Source organism: Diabrotica virgifera, chromosome 8 (assembly GCF_917563875.1).
Source record: "Diabrotica virgifera virgifera chromosome 8, PGI_DIABVI_V3a".
NCBI lineage: Eukaryota > Metazoa > Arthropoda > Insecta > Coleoptera > Chrysomelidae > Diabrotica > Diabrotica virgifera.
Window position 1 is genome coordinate 203,592,714 of NC_065450.1, and position 19,896 is coordinate 203,612,609.

General features: G+C 32.9%; 1 protein-coding gene across 1 annotated transcript in view; it reads right to left on the reverse strand.

The window, feature by feature from the left end:
• Positions 1–4,205: 4,205 nt before the first annotated feature.
• Positions 4,206–19,896, reverse strand: part of LOC114325642 (Bardet-Biedl syndrome 7 protein homolog) — an 87,108-nt gene continuing 71,417 nt past the window's right edge. The window contains exons 11-14 of the mRNA XM_028273755.2: positions 11,429–11,593; positions 11,147–11,256; positions 5,461–5,691; positions 4,206–4,390 (exon numbers count right to left, since the gene is read on the reverse strand). Of these exons, the coding sequence (XP_028129556.1) occupies positions 4,245–4,390; positions 5,461–5,691; positions 11,147–11,256; positions 11,429–11,593 (652 nt within the window). The 3' untranslated portion in view covers positions 4,206–4,244. The remainder of the gene's footprint in view (positions 4,391–5,460; positions 5,692–11,146; positions 11,257–11,428; positions 11,594–19,896) is intronic.

Below are 19,896 nucleotides of genomic sequence, written 5' to 3' on the forward strand. Positions count from 1 at the left end.
CGAAACGTCCCATTCCGTCATTTGCCAAATAATATTTTTTTTCTACACTCACCGGCAGAGAAAACGGGCACCCCAAAAAATGGGTCATTTTTAATGTCTTGTATTTCCTAAACCTGATGTCCGATTAAAGTAATTTTTTTAATATGTTATAGCCTTATTCTTTATCAATATCGCTGTAATAATATTGTTGCTAGACAGGTACATTGTCATTGTATACAGGGTGTACGAATCAAACTGTGTTTTTTTCTCAAACTTTGGAACACCCTGTGGAATGTTCTAGCTTTTATAAAATACTGAAATTATAACCAAACTATAGCTTCAGGTTTTCTTAACATTCTGTTTTTTGATTCATTCGCTTATGTTGGATAATAAAAAAAATAAGCACTTTAACAACTACCCCTGTTTTTCGTTAATACAGGGTGTTTTTCAATAAGTACGGCAAGCTTTAAGGAGAAATTCTGCATGATAAAATAATGACAGTTTGCTTTATAAACTTATGCCCGCAAATACTTCGTTTCTGAGATAGGGGGTGTTGAAATTGTTCTTACAAACTGACGATTTATTTATTTCTCTAAAACGGTTTGTGATATGCAAATAAAATTTGGTAGATTTTAAGAGGTAGTTATTGCGCATTTTTTGGCATACAATTAAGAATTTTATATTCACCATTGGCGTGCATACGGGTATAAATATTTTAGATATATTCCGTATGCACGCCAATGGTGAATATAAAATTCTCAATTGTATGCCAAAAAATGCGCAATAACTAGCTCTTAATATCTACCAAATTTCATTTGCATATCACAAACCGTTTTAGAGCAATAAATAAATCGTCAGTTTGTAAGAACAATTTCAACACCCCCTATCTCAGAAACGAAGTATTTGCGGGCATAAGTTTATAAAGCAAACTGTCATTATTTTATCATGCAGAATTTCTCCTTAAAGCTTGCCGTACTTATTGAAAAACACCCTGTATTAACGAAAAACAGGGGTAGTTTGTTAAAGTGCTTATTTTTTTTATTATCCAACATAAGCGAATGAATCAAAAAACAGAATGTTAAGAAAACCTGAGGCTATGGTTTGGTTATAATTTCAGTATTTTATAAAAGCTAGAACATTCCACAGGGTGTTCCAAAGTTTGAGAAAAAAACACAGTTTGATTCGTACACCCTGTATACAATGACAATGTACCTGTCTAGCAACAATATTATTACAGCGATATTGATAAAGAATAAGGCTACAACATATTAAAAAAATTACTTAAATCGGACATTAGGTTTAGGAAATACAAGACATTAAAAATGACCCATTTTTTGGGGTGCCCGTTTTCTCTGCCGGTGAGTGTATTTTATGACAGTAATAAAATGTATTTTGAGTTAAATAAATTACATACATTCTTCTTTTTGTGTCAATTAATTTAATTCAAAAATTATTTTTTGGCCACCCTGTAAAATAATTATATTATTGTTTATACTATTGAACAGAGAATTGAACACTATTTCAAATAAGATAATATACGACCCCTATTGCCATAAAAAAATCATCGATTATGTAATCACGCCCAGATGGAGGACGTCACTGACGATGACACGTCATGGAGACGTATGAAATATAAGTATATAAAAAAATTGTAATTTAAAAATAAAAATCGACCTGTTTCGGCATTCCCTTAAAATCTAATAACTGCCAAATATCAAGCTGAACTCTTTTCTTTGGCTCACCCTGTATAAATTTGTATTCATTGTGAAATCTGGTGAAAATAGATTAATTTTTATTTCATTAGACAGTTTATTTGAATTTTAATTACTCTGCTCGCAAACGCTCAAATTTTGACCATTTTGATTTTTGACCATTTTTTCAGGCCTGTAACTCCTATATGAGGTAAGTTTGCAACTCCAAATTTTTACAACTTATTCTACTTGCTGGGGGTTAACATTCAGCCAAATTTCAAATTTTTTCATCCGAGCCCATCAGAGATATAAGGGGTCAAACTTTGAGATTTTTCAAAAAATTACATTTTTGAGATTTTTTCTCAAACTCAAAGTCTCAAAGCTTAAACTTTTTTTATTTAAAGTATGTACGTATGTCTTTTGCAGAAAAAAATTACAACAAACCATTATCAGCTTGCCTTATGCTGTTAAAAAAATGCTAAAAATGGAATTTTATCAGTTTACCTTTTCAAATTTTGAGGTTTATTTAAGGCCTTAAGGGTAGCTTGAAATTAAATAATGCTATTCGCGGTGTGCAAGTACTTGGAAGGGAAACGAGAAACGACCGTGCGCGAGTCGCGGAGAAATATTGCAACTATCTTAAATAATTCATATTGTCAATTGAAATTGTCAAATTGACGTATATTTCATACCTTCTGTCATTGAAGCAGAAAAATTATATATTGCTCCACAATATTGATATGATATGCAATTATTATATAAAGGTAAATTTAATTAATTGTATTTTGAGTGCAGTACTGCATTTTAATAACTAATTTTATTTACTACATACAATTGTTCACGTTTTCATAACATAACCTGAATCTTATTTTTTCTTCTTACTATTTTTTTAGACTATGGCCTTGACAATTATCCAGTAACCAGGACTAATACAATTGGCCAATATAATTAAAAGTGCGAATAAAAGTACAGAGCGAAGAAATAGGGGTCGCTTTGCCGAACTTGCACGGTCCCATTCTAAAAAGTTTGTTTTTGATTTATTGTTCTAGGACAAACCTCAGTGAAAATATTGGCTAAAGAGCGAAGCCATGTTTTCCGTGAAAATGATCGATAGAAAACTAAATTTTTTAAAAATAAAATAAATGGAATTCTGTAGTCTCTATAGACTGAAGTTTAAAAGGTAGAAAAATAAAAAATATTAAAAATAGTCAAACAACCAACTTAATTTATATTGGACCACTTGGCATCGATTGACCCAACGGAGAAATTTCATGTTTCTTTTTTAAAACTCTAAGGGCCGGTACTTTATGCCTCGATTAACAGCCCGTTAGTTAACGGAGGTTTAATCGGGACCTCTTTAGGGTCTCTTGCGTTGTAATAAATGCAATTACAGTATTACAAGTATTATAATAATTAAAATAAGTATAATAATAATTATAATTGCATTTATTACAAGGCAAGAGACCCTAAAGAGGTCCCGATTAAACCTCCGTTAACTAACGGGCTGTTAATCGAGGCATAAAGTACCGGCCCTAAATCGTGAACCTGGTCCACCCATTTTTCTGTAGATACCAAAGACATGGCCAACAATACAGTCTATTTTTCTTGCAACCACATAACCAAGGATTTTCACTGTACCAACTAAATTTAAAATATCGAACTACTTTTTTTTATTCATTTTTTAAATTGTTTAAAATAGGCCTTTCATTTTCAATAATCTGATTTTTTTGCTTCAATCAGAATTACTTTTCAAGTAGTTGATCGATTACGCAGCGACACTCATCCATGATGAACTGCACGCACACTTTTTATAGGTACTGTTAGCAAATTTAAATCTGGTAACAGCCCTACTGATATACACAGCGCGCTTACGCCCGTCGCTCCTTCAAAATTTTCAGACATTAGCCGGTCCCGAGCCGCCCGAGCGACAGCGAGATAACCATTCATTGTAACCACAAATGAGACTGGTAACAGAATATAATAAAGTGCAACTGAGTCACATAAACTCGCCAATATTTTCATGTGTTTACGAGTAGTTGGCTATTTACTGAATTAGGTACTATTAACACATAATATAATAATATATTTCTATTGGTAAAAATATAGATAAATGGAATTATTCATCGTCATAAAATATTTATATGCAAGATTCTTAACTGTTACCAATGGTAACAGTGGTTACATGGACGCTTCGCCAGTGCTGTATGGATAGACGATGTTTGATTCCAGTAAAAATTACTAATAATTCTTAGATCACAGGTATTTATTCCTATATTTGTTAATACCTCCATCAGCTTGTCGTACTTTACCGTACGGAACACATTATGACAATCAATGAGGCATGCATAAATATCACAATTCACGTCTCTACATCGTTGAAATAGAACTTGGATATTACTAAAGACTGGGTCTCTTACCCACTGCATTCCGAAAATCAAAATATATGTCATGTACTTATTGTAATATTATTTATTTATTGCTTTGATTGGGCAACATAGGGACCTCATAAATAAAAACAATTGTTACCTACTTCGAAAAAGTATTTTTTATTTTTTGTAATATTTTTCAAACATTTCACGTGGTCTTCTCAGCAGGCCTAAAAAATTCTATAACTTTTTCATAATCATAATCCTTCAGCAACGCTTTCAATTGTTCAGCTTTTTGCTTGATATTCAAACCTTTAAATTTGTAGTAATCCTTGTACAGACCAATTAGCATACCTAAAAAAATTATTTTAAATTAACTATGTCTATTCTTTTGAGGCAACTTGAATTTTTTATGGTACTATTTAAATAAACAAAAAATAATATACCAATGCCAATAGGGGTTTGGGTTTAGAGATATTAAATCAAATCACCATATACAGTTGTTAGTCATCTCTTTTTAGAAAGGGTTATTGACTGTTTCGTTACTCCAGTGTAATGAAAGATAAAGACAGAAAACACGAAACTCTTAAAACAGAACAGCCAAGAAAGTAAAATTTAAGGCAAATAGAGGAAGTAGGTAGCTTTACACATCTGGAATCAATCATAGGAAAAAAGCTGTAGTAGATCTAGATGAGGAAAAAAAAATAAAGGAACAACATGTATATAACTCCTTAAGGAAAATATGAAATAAATGCGATATATCAGAAATAACAAAAAACAAAATATTTAACAGTTAAGAGAAGCATAGGGAGACGCAAAATATCGTGGCTGCGCAACCTGAGAGAGTGGTACGGATGTACATCAAATAAACTTCTGATCAGCCGTCTCTAAAATACGAATAGCTATGATGATTGCCGACCTCCGCCGCAGAGATGGCACTTAAAGAAGAAGATATCACACTAACGCAATTGTTATTATATTGCAAACATGTGCGGGCTATTTAATTAGTTTAATTAATGCAAATCATAAACAATATTTTTGGCAATGGACATTAATTTTGCTGACTAAATAAAAACCTTTGTTAGTTGGTCGCGTGGGCTATGACCCAATTCATCTTGTCGCAAAGAAAGAGTATACATTAGAATCATTCTCTCGAGTCAATTCAAAGAGACAACATGTAGTCTCATAAATGCTTATCAGTTCAACCTTCAAACGAATCAGTCAGTAAAGTATCGTCATTAGGTCTCCCGGGAAGTTAGTGTAGTTTACAGAAATAAATTATCATCTTTAATATGGTGTTTCACTAAGGGCGATAGAGCTTCAATAAGGGAGATTTCCTGCAGCTGAGCCGAAGGGTTTCTATACATGGTCCTTCAAGCCGGATTGAAAGTGTTAAAATACTAATGGATATAGTGTTTTCTTACCGTACAATCTTTCCAGAGAGCCTGTATCCTCCTGCGCAGTAGCTCGTATTTCCTTCTCCCGCTTTAATAGATCTTTGTACTTCTCCGATAAGCATTTCATAGTCTCTTCTTCTGTTACTTCCAACTCATTTATTGCGTCGAGCAATTCTAAGTCGCGTGCAAGTTTTTGATGTTTCAGTAATTGTTCTTCGGCTGATTTGATCAAGAAATTGATAGTTTCGTCACTTATAGCTAAAAACAGATTAATTATTTATATCATTATACACTGCGCGTCGGAGAAAACAAAATTAAGTAATTTTTGATTTTTTTCTTACTTATATCAAATTAAATTTATTGCGTATTGAGTCAGTTATTTCTGTAGCACGTAACCCTACATTATGATTAGTAACAAATGGAAAACAACGAACAATTTGAGAAAAGTATAGATCTATTGAAAATTTCAATTTACCAATTTACCATTACAGTTACATTTATGGCAATAATTGAATTACAAAGTCTAGAAAAGGCAGGTATAGTCGGTTCGCTAAACTCGAGACACAACTTGCTAGTGATTTGAGTAGGTAATTTTTTTGTTTTTGGCCAATTTTGCCAAGATTGGCAAAATTACTAACTATTTAGTAAGTAGGGGAAAGGTAGGTAAAGTGGAATGGGTGGGTAAAGCGGAATAAGCTTAAAATTTAATTTCAAAATTGGCGGTTTTTGTTGTAACTCCTACCACAATATACCTTTTGACATTTGGCAATATTTACTTCAATATAGCGCACTTTCATTGATATGTTCATGTGAGTTAAACAAGATCATTGTTTTTTAACAAAAAGTTGTAATATTTGGTGACTAAGACGAAATTTCTTATCAGCAACAGGTAAGTTTTTCTAACCGTATTTATTATCTATTGTATAAAATGGTTATTTGTGGACATAAATACTCTTTCTTTAACTTATTAGCACGTTTGGTTAGTAGCTATCGTGTTTGTACAGAAAAAATGTTGATGCGGGTAAAGTGGAATGAAACGTATGCGGGTAAAGCGGAATGACGTTCCACTTTACCTCCTAAAATTTTAACAATGTTATTAAGTGACAACATTTTTTTAGCATGCCTAATTTTTACAAACGAAAGACTTCGCAGCAGAGTTGGGACGAGAAGGCAATGGCTGAGGCTCTAACTGCATGTCAAGGTGGTTTATCAATTCATTCTTCTGCAAAACAATATAACAACAACTCTATATATCGACAACTCTTTTTAGAAGATTAAAGCGACCACCAGAAGAACGTTTAGTGAAGCAACTTGGACGATTCCGTTGCGTGTTCACGGTAGATCAAGAGAGGATGTTGGTAGACTATATTCTTAAAATGGAAGAACGCCTGTTTGGGCTAACTATTTCTGACTTAAAATATCTTACCTACGAGTTTGCCATACGAAATAACATTGAACATAGATTCAATAATGAGAAGAAAGAAGCTGGTAAAGTATGGTTGCTTGGTTTCATGAAACGGCACCCAGTTCTTTCACTTCGACTTCCAGAAAAAACGTCAGCAGCGCGAGCGTCAGCATTTAACGCAGTTAGTGTCGGAAAGTTCTTTGATTTATTGGAAGACTTATACCAAAAACACAACTACAAACCTAACCGCATCTATAATTGTGACGAAACCGGAATCTCTACCGTGCCAAATAAGCCTTCAAAGATTATTTCAAAAAAGGGGAAAAAGCAAGTAGGAGTTTTATCATCAGCTGAAAGAGGTACGCTTACAACTGCAGAAATTTGCTTCAACGCTGCAGGGGAATACATCCCTCCTACTCTTATTTTTCCACGGGTGAGACATCACTTGACATTCGACATTGGAGTTCCTCTGAATACCAAAATTTTCACGCATGCTTCTGGATGGATGCAGACCGAAATCTTTACGGCTTGGTTTCACCATTTTATTAAATTTGCGAAGCCTACCTCCGAGGACAGGGTTTTACTAATTTTAGATGGCCATTCAACCCACATAAAAAACATTGAAGTCTTAGAGCTTGCTAAGAAAAACTTTGTAGACATCCTGGTGCTACCACCACATTGCACACATCGACTTCAGCCACTGGACGTATCATTTATGTATCCCATGTCGACCTTCTATGAACAGGCAGTGCGAGTTTGGCTACGAACCCACCCGGGGAAAGTTGTGACGATTCATGATGTCGGTCCTCTCTTCGGAGAAGCTTACTTGAAGGCAGCTAGTATGGCAACAGCTATCTCAGGATTTAAGAAGACGGGTATTTGGCCGTTTGAGAGACCTGATCCAAACGTTTTCGTGGCTGCAGATACAACTGATCGTCCTGGGCCTCTACTCGCTACATCTAACCTGCCATCAGCGTCCACTCCAGTGTCAAATGACATTCTCCTCCATAAGACTATTGTTAGTCCTGCGGATATTTTACCTATCCCACGGGTCGCTTCAAATATCGAAAATCCAACGAAGAAAAGGGCTCGATCAGGAAAAACTGTAGTAGCAACTTCTACCCCTTTTATTGAAGAGTTAAAGAATTTGAAGGCTCCGACCCCAAAAAATCCAACCAAGAAAGTTACGAAGCAACTATTTCAAAGCGACAGCGAAGAAGAAGATGATGCAAACATCAGCATTTATAGTGACACCGACAGCGGTTCAGAGTTGGACCTACCAGTTCAAATTCCTACCATAAAAACAGAAGATATTAAGGAAGGGATATATGTAGCTGTAGAGTACAACGGACAAACATTTCCCGGTTTAGTAATTTCAAAATCAGGTGAATCAGCGTCTGTAAAGTGTATGGAAAGGACGCAAAAATATTTCAAATGGCCTAATAAAGATGATGTATTAGATTACAACATTAAGGACATTAAAATGATTATTAATGAACCAAAACAGTTAAGACGAGGGTTTTTCAATGTTCCTGAGCTCTGTTTATATGCTTAGTTAAATAAATAATATTAATTCATTTTAAGTTTTTGTATTCCGCTTTACCTCCAATATGGCGGGTAAAGTGGAATATTACACCACTTTTACTTTTGACGTTTTTCTCCGAAGTGGTGATATATTAGTTTAATTTCTTAACAGTACTACGTAGGGCTATAACGTAAGTGGCTTCTTCCATAAACTCAAACTTTTAAGACGAATACTTCTACCGGGATACAAGCTTGAATCGGTAATTATTCCACTTTACCTACCTTTCCCCTAATTGTTTTTTGCCAATTTTACGAAATTGGCAAAATTAATTTTGCCAATTTTACCAAATTGGCAAAATTACTTACTAAAATCACTAGCCAGTTGTGTCCGAGTTTACCGAACCGACTATATCTGTCGTTTCAATAAAGTGTGATGCCACCACTATTCTGGATACATTCGATTTGGCAGTCCATTTTTGGAATACAAACATCTTCAAAATACGGTGTTACAATCCTTGCCGGGTGTGATCTCGCATTATCTTGCATTTTGTATTATTAATAAAATACTCTTAACTAGTAACGTGGTCGGTATAATATCTTCAGGATTCGACGATAAAGCCACATTTCGAAAGCCTCAATTTTTGTACATCGACAACCGGACTATTCAGAATAGCAGCAAGCAAAGTTAGGATAGCCATGCTGATCGCCAACATCCGGAACGGATAGGCACCTTAAGAAGAAGAATTTTTGTCGCAGGTGACGTCTGTGAGAGTCCATGACTCTCTCGAATTATAGTAACCTGGTTCTTGACAGTCGACGGAAATACTGTAGAGAGCGGGTAACATCATCATCATCATTCTCTTTGCCTTATCCCTATGCGGGGTCGGCTTCCCTAATTGCATTTCTCCACGCAATTCTATGTTGGGTCATATCAATGTTAATCCCCTTTACCAACATGTCCTGCCTTATTGTCTCCCCCCAGGTCTTTTTGGTCTTCCTCTGCTACTCCTTCCAGGAATCAGCACTTCAGCTATTCTTCGTATTGGATGATTAACGTCTCGACGTTGAACATGACCAAATGTGGCACCAATTGGTGCCACACCTAGACTTCCCGTAATATACTCATTTCTAATTTTATCCTTCTTTGTCACTCCACTCATCTATCTAAGCATTCTCATTTACGCCACATGCATTCGTTGTTCCTCTTTCTTTTTCACTGCCCAACATTCAGTTCCGTACATCATAGCCGGTGTTATGGCTGTTTTATAGAATTTTCCCGTCAGCTTCATTGGAATTTTTCTGTCACACAACACACCACTCGCTTCTCTCCACTTCATCCATCCAGCCCTAATTCTACTGCATGCATCTCCATATATTTCTCCATTACTCTGTAATACCGATCCTAGGTACTTAAAACTATTGATTTTCACAATCATTTCACCATTCAAAGATACCATTTTATTTGTAGTAACTCCATCTTTAAATGAACATTCCAAATACTCTGTTTTTGTCCTACTAAGTTTTAAACCTTTTTCCTCCAGAGGAAAGTTTTAAACACTACATCATCAGCATACATTAGGCACCATGGAATGCTACCCGGTAGTTTGGCTGTTATCTGGTCCAAAACCAATAAGAATAAATAAGGACTAAGCACCGAGCCTTGGTGCAATACTACTTTCACCTGAAATTTATCAGTCTCTCCCACACCTCTCCTAACATTAGTCGTTACTCCCTCATACATATCTCTCACAATCTTTACATATTCGCCAGGGACTCCTTTCTTATTGAGTGCCCACCACAGAATCTCTCGAGGAACTCTATCATATGCTTTCTCAAGATCAACGAATACCATATGAACGTTGATCTCTTTATTCCTGTATTTTTCCATCAGTTGCCTTACAATGAAATTTGCATTTGTTGTTGATCTGCCCTGCATAAAACCAATTTGATTATAGGGTATTTCGGTTTCTTCACGTATCCGTCTATCAATTACTCTCTCCCATATTTTGATGGCGTGGCTAAGTAGTTTTATAGCCCTGTAGTTTGTACATTGTTGTATATCTCTATTGTTTTTGTAGACAGGTAGTATAATACTGCTTCTCCATTCGTCTGGCATTTGTCCAACTTCCATAATTCTATTAACCTGCTAGCCAACTTATTCCTGTCTCTCCCATTGCTCTCCATACTTCCCCAGGAATATCATCTGGTCCGACTGCTTTTCCTTTCTTTATTTTTTGAAGCGCTTGAGCCACTTCCACGTTTGTTATTCTGGTAACCATTGCTGTTACTGTTTCCGTTAACTCCATAGGCTGTCTGTCAAATTCTTCATTTAATAAACTGTCAAAATACACTCCATCTCTTTTTGACATCCTTTTCGTGAATTAGTATTTTATTATTTTCATCTCGGATATATCTAATATGATTAAAATCTCTTGCTTTCTTTGCTCTCTGTTTGTCTATTTTATATATCTTTGCGTAGCCTTCCCTGGTATCAAGTTGATCGTATAGGTTTGAATACGCTTCTGCTTAGCTTTTGCTACTGCTATTTTAGCTTCCTTTTTGACGACCATATAGTTTTGAAGATCTATGTAGAGAGCGTATAACATAATTTAAATATCTGGTCAACTTAGATAGGACGATTTAAAATCAGTTGGAGTTGAGTTAAGGCATGGAGAAGAGTTGCCAGAGGCTAATGCAGAATTATTCTGAAGAAGACTTTGGTCAGTACGAGCTGTGATATCACTGGTAATGATATAATAGAATAAAAAATATTAAGAAATTTACATGTGCTGATGTCAATCTTAATTTTCTTCTTAGTAGCTTCGTATGTCAAGTTTTCCTTCAATGTGGAAATTGTAGAGACGTTGTCAGATCTAAATTCAACTTCTCCTTTCCTGCAATAAAAATTTCTATTAGAAAATTCATTACATTCTTATAGTATATTAAGAATAGGCAACTATATAGATAACTGAATTTTAGTGGGCCTAATTTTATATCTTATGGTCAGTAGTTGCCAAAAAATTCGTTCGAAAGTTACAAAAGTATTTAGCTAATATACAGACTTACTGGTAAGAGCATTCCAATACACTGTCCAACAAACTTGATCTGAACCATAGTACAGTCTTCTCAGCTATTTGTGGCTTCTCCGGGACTTCTGGCAGGCACTGGCTCAACCAAGAATGTATTTCTCCCAAACTAAAAGATCCTTTAATCGTGAGAGCATTAAACGGTCTACAAAACAGAAAGAAAAGCGTTAATATAATCATGAACATATTTTTTTTAAATCACATTATGTATCTTCTTATTAATGGTCCCATATATCCATACGCAGTAAAACAGAAAAATAGGAATGGACATTACAGCAATACTTACAAGAACTAAGGTGGCTGGACACTGGAAACAGTGGAAACCAGACAGGTAAACACGAATTAGACACAGGTCTCGTGGTCCGATAAGAAATACTTAAACAGTATTAAAGTTTTACGCCTATCAGTGAGAGACTGTGTTATATTAGACTGAAAGGTATATCTACTCATGCCCCGACAGAAGATAAAGAGGAAATAATTAAATGTCACTTCTATGAACAAGTCGAAAGAACTCTGGAGAGAATCCCCAAACAGGCATGCAGATAATATGTGAAGACTTCAACGGAAAAATTGGCAAATAACCCAACCTAAGACCAACTATAGGACAACACAGCCTTCTCAAACGATAATGTAATGGACAAAGGCTCGTAGAGCTAGCATCGGCTACAAATATGCTTGTAAAATATAGGTACTACTATTAGGGGAGTGCAATTAGAACGAAAAGATACAATGTTTCGGAAAAAATCAAACAAGGTTATATTTTTCTAAAACTTTTTTTGTTAGTTTATAAATATCTTAAAGTAAAAAGTTCTACTCACAAATTTCGCCGCTAATTGTTTATTAATTGTTTAAACAATAACAATTGTTTTGTATAAATAATGTTAAGAATATGGGTGAATTCAACATTTTATTTTGATAAAAAATATTTTTATTTTAGTTTTGATTATGCTGAACCCGAATCTGACATTACAATTTGCAAATTCAAAATGGCGGATTCAAAATGGCGGATTTTTTCCTAAAAATCCTTAAAAAGCAGTTGTAAAATCCGAATTTTTTTTATAAAACGTGTTTGTTTACATATATGTGGATATTTTTGAGAGGTTGCTGAACCTTAATCAAATTCTGATAATTTAAATTATAAAATGGCAGATCCAAAATGGCGGATAACTTAAAAAATAGTTGTAAAATCATAATTTCTTTACAAAATGTATTTATTTCTACATATATTTATTTTTGAGAGCTTTGATAAACCTAACTTAAAAGTTAACATTCATCAACTAGCCTATATTTGTCCACTGCTGAACGTAGGCCTCCCGTAAAAATTTCCACCTATTTCTATCTTGAGCTTCTTGCATCCAATTTGTGGTGATGCGCTTGATATCATCCGTCCATCTAGTCGGTGGTCGTCCTCTGCTTCGATATGCCTCCTGCCTTGGTCGCCATTCCAGAATCTCTAAAAGTTAACATTATAAACTATAAAATGGCGGATCCAAAATGCGGATTTTCTAAAAAGAACATAAAAAAGAACATTTTTCTAAAACATTTATTGTCTTTATTTTTAACAGGTCGTTGAATCTGAATTAAAGATTAAAAATTTAAATTTCAAAATGGCGGATCCAAAATGGCGGATATTTAAATGAAAAACAAGTAGAATCCAATCAAACAAATATGGAATTTCATTCTTAAAAAAAAGATAAACAAAAATTTTCACAATAATATTAAAAATTAAAATGTATTAGAAAGAAAGAACAAATTATTCAAAATCTATCTCTTCAATATTCAAAAAATTGTTGCAATGGGATCATAAATAAAAAAGTTATTCTTAGTAAAAAGCTCTGCATATTCTAAGACTTTAAATGCAATCATAAAATATCAATTTTTATCAATTTTGTACAAGATATGTCAATAAATAAAAATTTCAGTTAGTAGTAAAATACCTATATTTTTCATAATACTGAAAATTGTTATTATGGAAAGTTGTTCAGAATTAAAAACGATGTGTCAATATGCAATTACACTCTTCTAATCGAAATATTGTGAACTATAAAGGTACATAATATAATAGGCCTTGGGCCCGCATATACAATTATTATTTATGACCACACCGTTGAAACTTTTTGTACTTGTTATTTTTGTGGAGTCGGACAAATTTTGAGCTTGGCGCATTATGGTAGTGGGGCGTTTGTCTGTCAAGCGGTGACGAAGTTGTCAATTTTATGCAAGAAAAAAATTTATTACCACATTGGTCATTCTATTTTAATCAATGGATTTTATCATATAAACAACGAAAACAATTTTGTCGGACAAAAATATTGGGGCATATGACGCGTCGGACACGCTAAATATGTCAAATTTATGAAAATAATAAATTTATTACCACATGGATAATTTTAACGGTATCTACCATAAAACATTTTTACAATAATGTGGTAACCTTGTCGGACAATTTTCACGGGGCATATGCGCAGTCGGACGCGCCGAAGATGTCAATTTCCTGAAATTTTTTTATTTACAACCATTTTTCCGACAACATTAGTAGGTTATAAGCAATTATATTCTTAATCAAAAAATCAAAGTGTCGGACAAAAATATTGGGGCAACTCGACAGTCGGACAAAAAATTTAATTTTTATTAGTAAAGTATACTTTCAAATTATGCTGGGTTCGTGCATCCCTTATCTTTACAACCATTTTTCCGACAAATGTAGTAGGTTACAAGTAATTATATTCTTAAACAAAAAATGTAATTGTCTGACAAAAATGTTGGGGCAAACGAACAGAAAACTTAATTCTTTTAGGCTATCGACGAGGAGGTATTATCAAAAAAAAATTTAAAACAGTGTTTCTCGGTTACTTTTGAATCGATTTAGCTGAAAATTGGTACACACACTAAGTAAAGCATTTAAAAGGGAATGACGTAGATCGGAACCCAAAATTTTCTTAAAAAATTTTCCGACAAGAGGGAATATTTTAGAAAAATTGTGATCTGATAATTTGTGTATATACTCATTGAACAACGACAAACATCGTTCTGTATTTTTTCTCGAATTAAAAAAAAATTTTTTCAGCACATGTATCAGGTTATAAGTAGTTATATTCCAAATCAAAAAATCTAAGTGCCCGACATAAATAGTGGGGCACATCCAAAGTCGGACAAAAAATTTAATTTTTATTAATAAACTATACTTTTAAATTATTCTGGGTTCGTGCATCCCTTATCTTTACAACCATTTTTGCGGCAAAAGTAGTAGGATACAAGTAATTATACTCTTAAACAAAAAATGTAATTGTCTGACAAAAATGTTGGGGCAAACGAACAGGAAACTTAATTCTTTTAGGCTATGGACGAGGAGGTATTATCCAAAAATATTTTAAAACAGTTTTTCTCGGTTATTTTTGAATCGATTTAGCTGAATATTGGTACACACACTAAGTAAAACATTTAAAAGGGTATGACGTAGAGCTGTACCCAAAATTTTTCCAAAAAAATTTCGGACAAGAGGGAAAATTTTAGAAAAATTGTGATCTGATATTTGCGTATATACTCCTTGAACAACGACAAACATCGTTCTGTAGTTTTTTTTTCCAATTAAAAAAAATTTCCGACACAAGTATCAGGTTATAAGTAGTTATATTCTAAATCAAAAAATCTAAGTGTCCGACAAAAATATTGGGTCAAATCCAAAGTCGGACAAAAAATTTAATTTATATTAATAAACTGTCTTTTAAACAATACTGGGTTCGTGCAACCCTTACCTTTAAAACCATTTTTCCGACAACATTAGTAGGTTATAAGTAATTATATTCTTAATCAAAAAATCAAAGTGTCGGACAAAAATATTGGGGCAACTCGACAGTCGGACAAAAAATTTAATTTTTATTAGTAAAGTATACTACTTTTATTAGTAAAGTATAATACTTTCAAATTATGCTGGGTTCGTGCATCCCTTATCTTTACAACCATTTTTCCGACAAAAGTAGTAGGTTACAAGTAATTATATTCTTAAACAAAAAATGTAATTGTCTGACAAAAATGTTGGGGCAAACGAACAGAAAACTTAATTCTTTTAGGCTATCAACGAGGAGGTATTATCAAAAAAAAAATTTAAAACAGTGTTTCTCGGTTACTTTTGAATCGATTTAGCTGAAAATTGGTACACACGCTAAGTAAAGCATTTAAAAGGGTATGACGTAGATCGGAACCCAAAATTTTCTTAAAAAATTTTCCGACAAGAGGGAAAATTTTAGAAAAATTGTGATCTGATAATTTGTGTACATACTCCTTGAACAACGACAAACATCGTTCTGTATTTTTTTCTCGAATTAAAAAAAAATTTTCAGCACATGTATCAGGTTATAAGTAGTTATATTCCAAATCAAAAAATCTAAGTGTCCGACAAAAATATTGGGGCAAATCCAAAGTCAGACAAAAAATTAAATTTTTATTGATAAACTATACTTTTAAATTATGCTGGGTTCGTGTATCCCTTATTTTTACAACCATTTTTTCGACAAAGATAGTAAGCTACAAGTAATTATATTCTTAAACAAAAAATGTAATTGTTTGACAAAAATCTTGGGGCAAACGAACAGAAAACTTAATTCTTTTAGGCTTTCGACGAGAAAGTAATATCAAAAAATTTTAAAAGAGTTATCTCGGTTATTTTTGAATCGATTTAGCTCAAAATTGGTACACACACTAAGTAAAATATTTAAAAGGGTATGACGTAGAGCTGTACCCAAAATTTTCTTAAAAAATTTTCCGACAAGAGGGAAAATTTTAGAAAAATTGTGATCTGATATTTGCTTACATACTCCTTGAACAACGACAAACATCGTTCTGTAGTTTTTTTTTTCAATTAAAAAAAAATTGCCGACACAAGTATCAGGTTATAAGTAGTTATATTCCAAATCAAAAAATCTAAGTGTCCGACAAAAATATTGGGTCAAATCCAAAGTCGGACAAAAAATTTAATTTTTATTAATAAACTGTCTTTTAAACAATACTGGGTTCGTGCAACCCTTACCTTTAAAACCATTTTTCCGACAACATTAGTAGGTTATAAGTAATTATATTCTTAATCAAAAAATCAAAGTGTCGGACAAAAATATTGGGGCAACTCGACAGTCGGACAAAAAATTTAATTTTTATTAGTAAACTATACTTTCAAATTATGCTGGGTTCGTGCATCCCTTATCTTTACAACCATTTTTCCGACAAAAGTAGTAGGTTACAAGTAATTATATTCTTAAACAAAAAATGTAATTGTCTGACAAAAATGTTGGGGCAAACGAACAGAAAACTTATTTCTTTTAGGCTATCGACGAGGAGGTATTATCAAAAAAGAAATTTAAAACAGTGTTTCTCGGTTACTTTTGAATCGATTTAGCTGAAAATTAGTACATACGCTAAGTAAAGCATTTAAAAGGGTATGACGTAGATCGGAACCCAAAATTTTCTTAAAAAATTTTCCGACAAGAGGGAAAATTTTAGAAAAATTGTGATCTGTTAATTTGTGTACATACTCCTTGAACAACGACAAACATCGTTCTGTATTTTTTTCTCGAATTAAAAAAAAAAATGTCAGCACATGTATCAGGTTATAAGTAGTTATATTCCAAATCAAAAAATCTAAGTGCCCGACATAAATAGTGGGGCACATCCAAAGTCGGACAAAAAATTTAATTTTTATTAATAAACTATACTTTTAAACTATTCTGGGTTCGTGCATCCCTTATCTTTACAACCATTTTTCCGACAAAAGTAGTAGGATACAAGTAATTATACTCTTAAACAAAAAATTTAATTGTCTGACAAAAATGTTGGGGCAAACGAACAGGAACCTTAATTCTTTTAGGCTATGGACGAGGAGGTATTATTCAAAAATATTTTAAAACAGTTTTTCTCGGTTATTTTTGAATCGATTTAGCTGAAAATTGGTACACACACTAAGTAAAACATTTAAAAGGGTATGCCGTAGAGCTGTACCCAAAATTTTCCCAAAAAAATTTCGGACAAGAGGGAAAATTTTAGAAAAATTGTGATCTGATATTTGCGTACATACTCCTTGAACAACGACAAATATCGTTCTGTAGTTTTTTTTCTCGAAATAAAAAAAAAATTTCCGACACAAGTATTAGGTTATAAGTAGTTATATTCCAAATCAAAAAATCTAAGTGTCCGACAAAAATATTGGGGCAAATCCAAAGTCAGACAAAAAATTTAATTTTTATTGATAAACTATACTTTTAAATTATGCTGGGTTCGTGTATCCCTTATCTTTACAACCATTTTTCCGACAAAGGTAGTAAGTTACAAATAATTATATTCTTAAACAAAAAATGTAATTGGTTGACAAAAATCTTGGGGCAAACGAACAGAAAACTTACTAACTTACTACTTTGTAACTTACTACTTTGTCGGAAAAATGGTTGTAAATATATAAGCGATGCACGAACCCAGCATGATTTAAAAGTATAGTTTATTAAATGTAGTAATGAAACACAGACTTACTCACAATCATTTATTATAGTTATTAATATTTATTATAGTTTATTAATAAACATTAAATTTTTTATCCGACTTTGGATTTGCCCCAATATTTTTGTCGGACACTTAGATTTTTTGATTTGGAATATAACTACTTATAACCTGATACTTGTGTCGGAATTTTTTTTTTTCAAGAAAAAAAACTACAGAACGATGTTTGTCGTTGTTCAAGGGGTATGTAAGCAAATATCAGATCAAAATTTTTCTAAAATTTTCCCTCTTGTCGGAAAATTTTTTAAGAAAATTTTGGGTACAGCTCTACGTCATACCCTTTTAAATGTTTTACTTAATGTGTGTACTAATTTTGAGCTAAATCGATTCAAAAATAACCGAGAAAACTCTTTTAAAATTTTTTAATATTACTTTCTCGTCGATAGCCTAAAAGAATTAAGTTTTCTGTTCGTTTGCCCCAAGATTTTTGTCAAACAATTACATTTTTTGTTTAAGAATATGATTGCTTGTAACTTACTACCTTTGTCGGAAAAATGGTTGTAAAGATAAGGGATACACGAACCCAGCATAATTTAAAAGTATGGTTTATCAATAAAAATTAAATTTTTTGTCCGACTTTGGATTTGCCCCAATATTTTTGTCGGACACTTAGATTTTTTGATTTGGAATATAACTACTTATAACCTGATACTTGTGTCGGAAATTTTTTTTTATTTCGAGAAAAAAAACTACAGAACGATATTTGTCGTTGTTCAAGGAGTATGTACGCAAATATCAGATCACAATTTTTCTAAAATTTTCCCTCTTGTCCGAAATTTTTTTGGGAAAATTTTGGGTACAACTCTACGTCATACCCTTTTAAATGTTTTACTTAGTGTGTGTACCAATTTTCAGCTAAATCGATTCAAAAATAACCGAGAAAAACTGTTTTAAAATGTTTTTGGATAATACCTCCTCGTCCATAGCCTAAAAGAATTAAGTTTCCTGTTCGTTTGCCCCAACATTTTTGTCAGACAATTAAATTTTTTGTTTAAGAGTATAATTACTTGTATCCTACTACTTTTGTCGGAAAAATGGTTGTAAAGATAAGGGATGCACGAACCCGGAATAGTTTAAAAGTATATTAATAAAAATTAAATTTTTTGTCCGACTTTGGATGTGCCCCACTATTTAGGTCGGGCACTACATTTTTTGATTTGGAATATAACTACTTATAACCTGATACATGTGCTGAAATTTTTTTTTTAATTCGAGAAAAAAATACAGAACGATGTTTGTCGTTGTTCAAGGAGTATGTACAAAAATTATCAGATCACAATTTTTCTAAAATTTTCCTTCTTGTCGGAAAATTTTTTAAGAAAATTTTGGGTTCCGATCTACGTCATACCCTTTTAAATGCTTTACTTAGCGTGTGTACCAATTTTCAGCTAAATCGATTCAAAAGTAACCGAGAAACACTGTTTTAAATTTTTTTTTTGATAATACCTCCTCGTCGATAGCCTAAAAGAATTAAGTTTTCTGTTCGTTTGCCCCAACATTTTTGTCAGACAATTACATTTTTTGTTTAAGAATATAATTACTTGTAACCTACTACATTTGTCGGAAAAATGGTTGTAAAGATAAGGGATGCACGAACCCAGCATAATTTGAAAGTATACTTTACTAATAAAAATTAAATTTTTTGTCCGACTGTCGAGTTGCCCCAATATTTTTGTCCGACACTTTGATTTTTTGATTAAGAATATAATTACTTATAACCTACTAATGTTGTCGGAAAAATGGTTTTAAAGGTAATGGTTGCACGAACCCAGTATTTTTTAAAAGACAGTTTATTAATAAAAATTAAATTTTTTGTCCGACTTTGGATTTGACCCAATATTTTTGTCGGACACTTAGATTTTTTGATTTAGAATATAACTACTTATAACCTGATACTTGTGTCGGAAA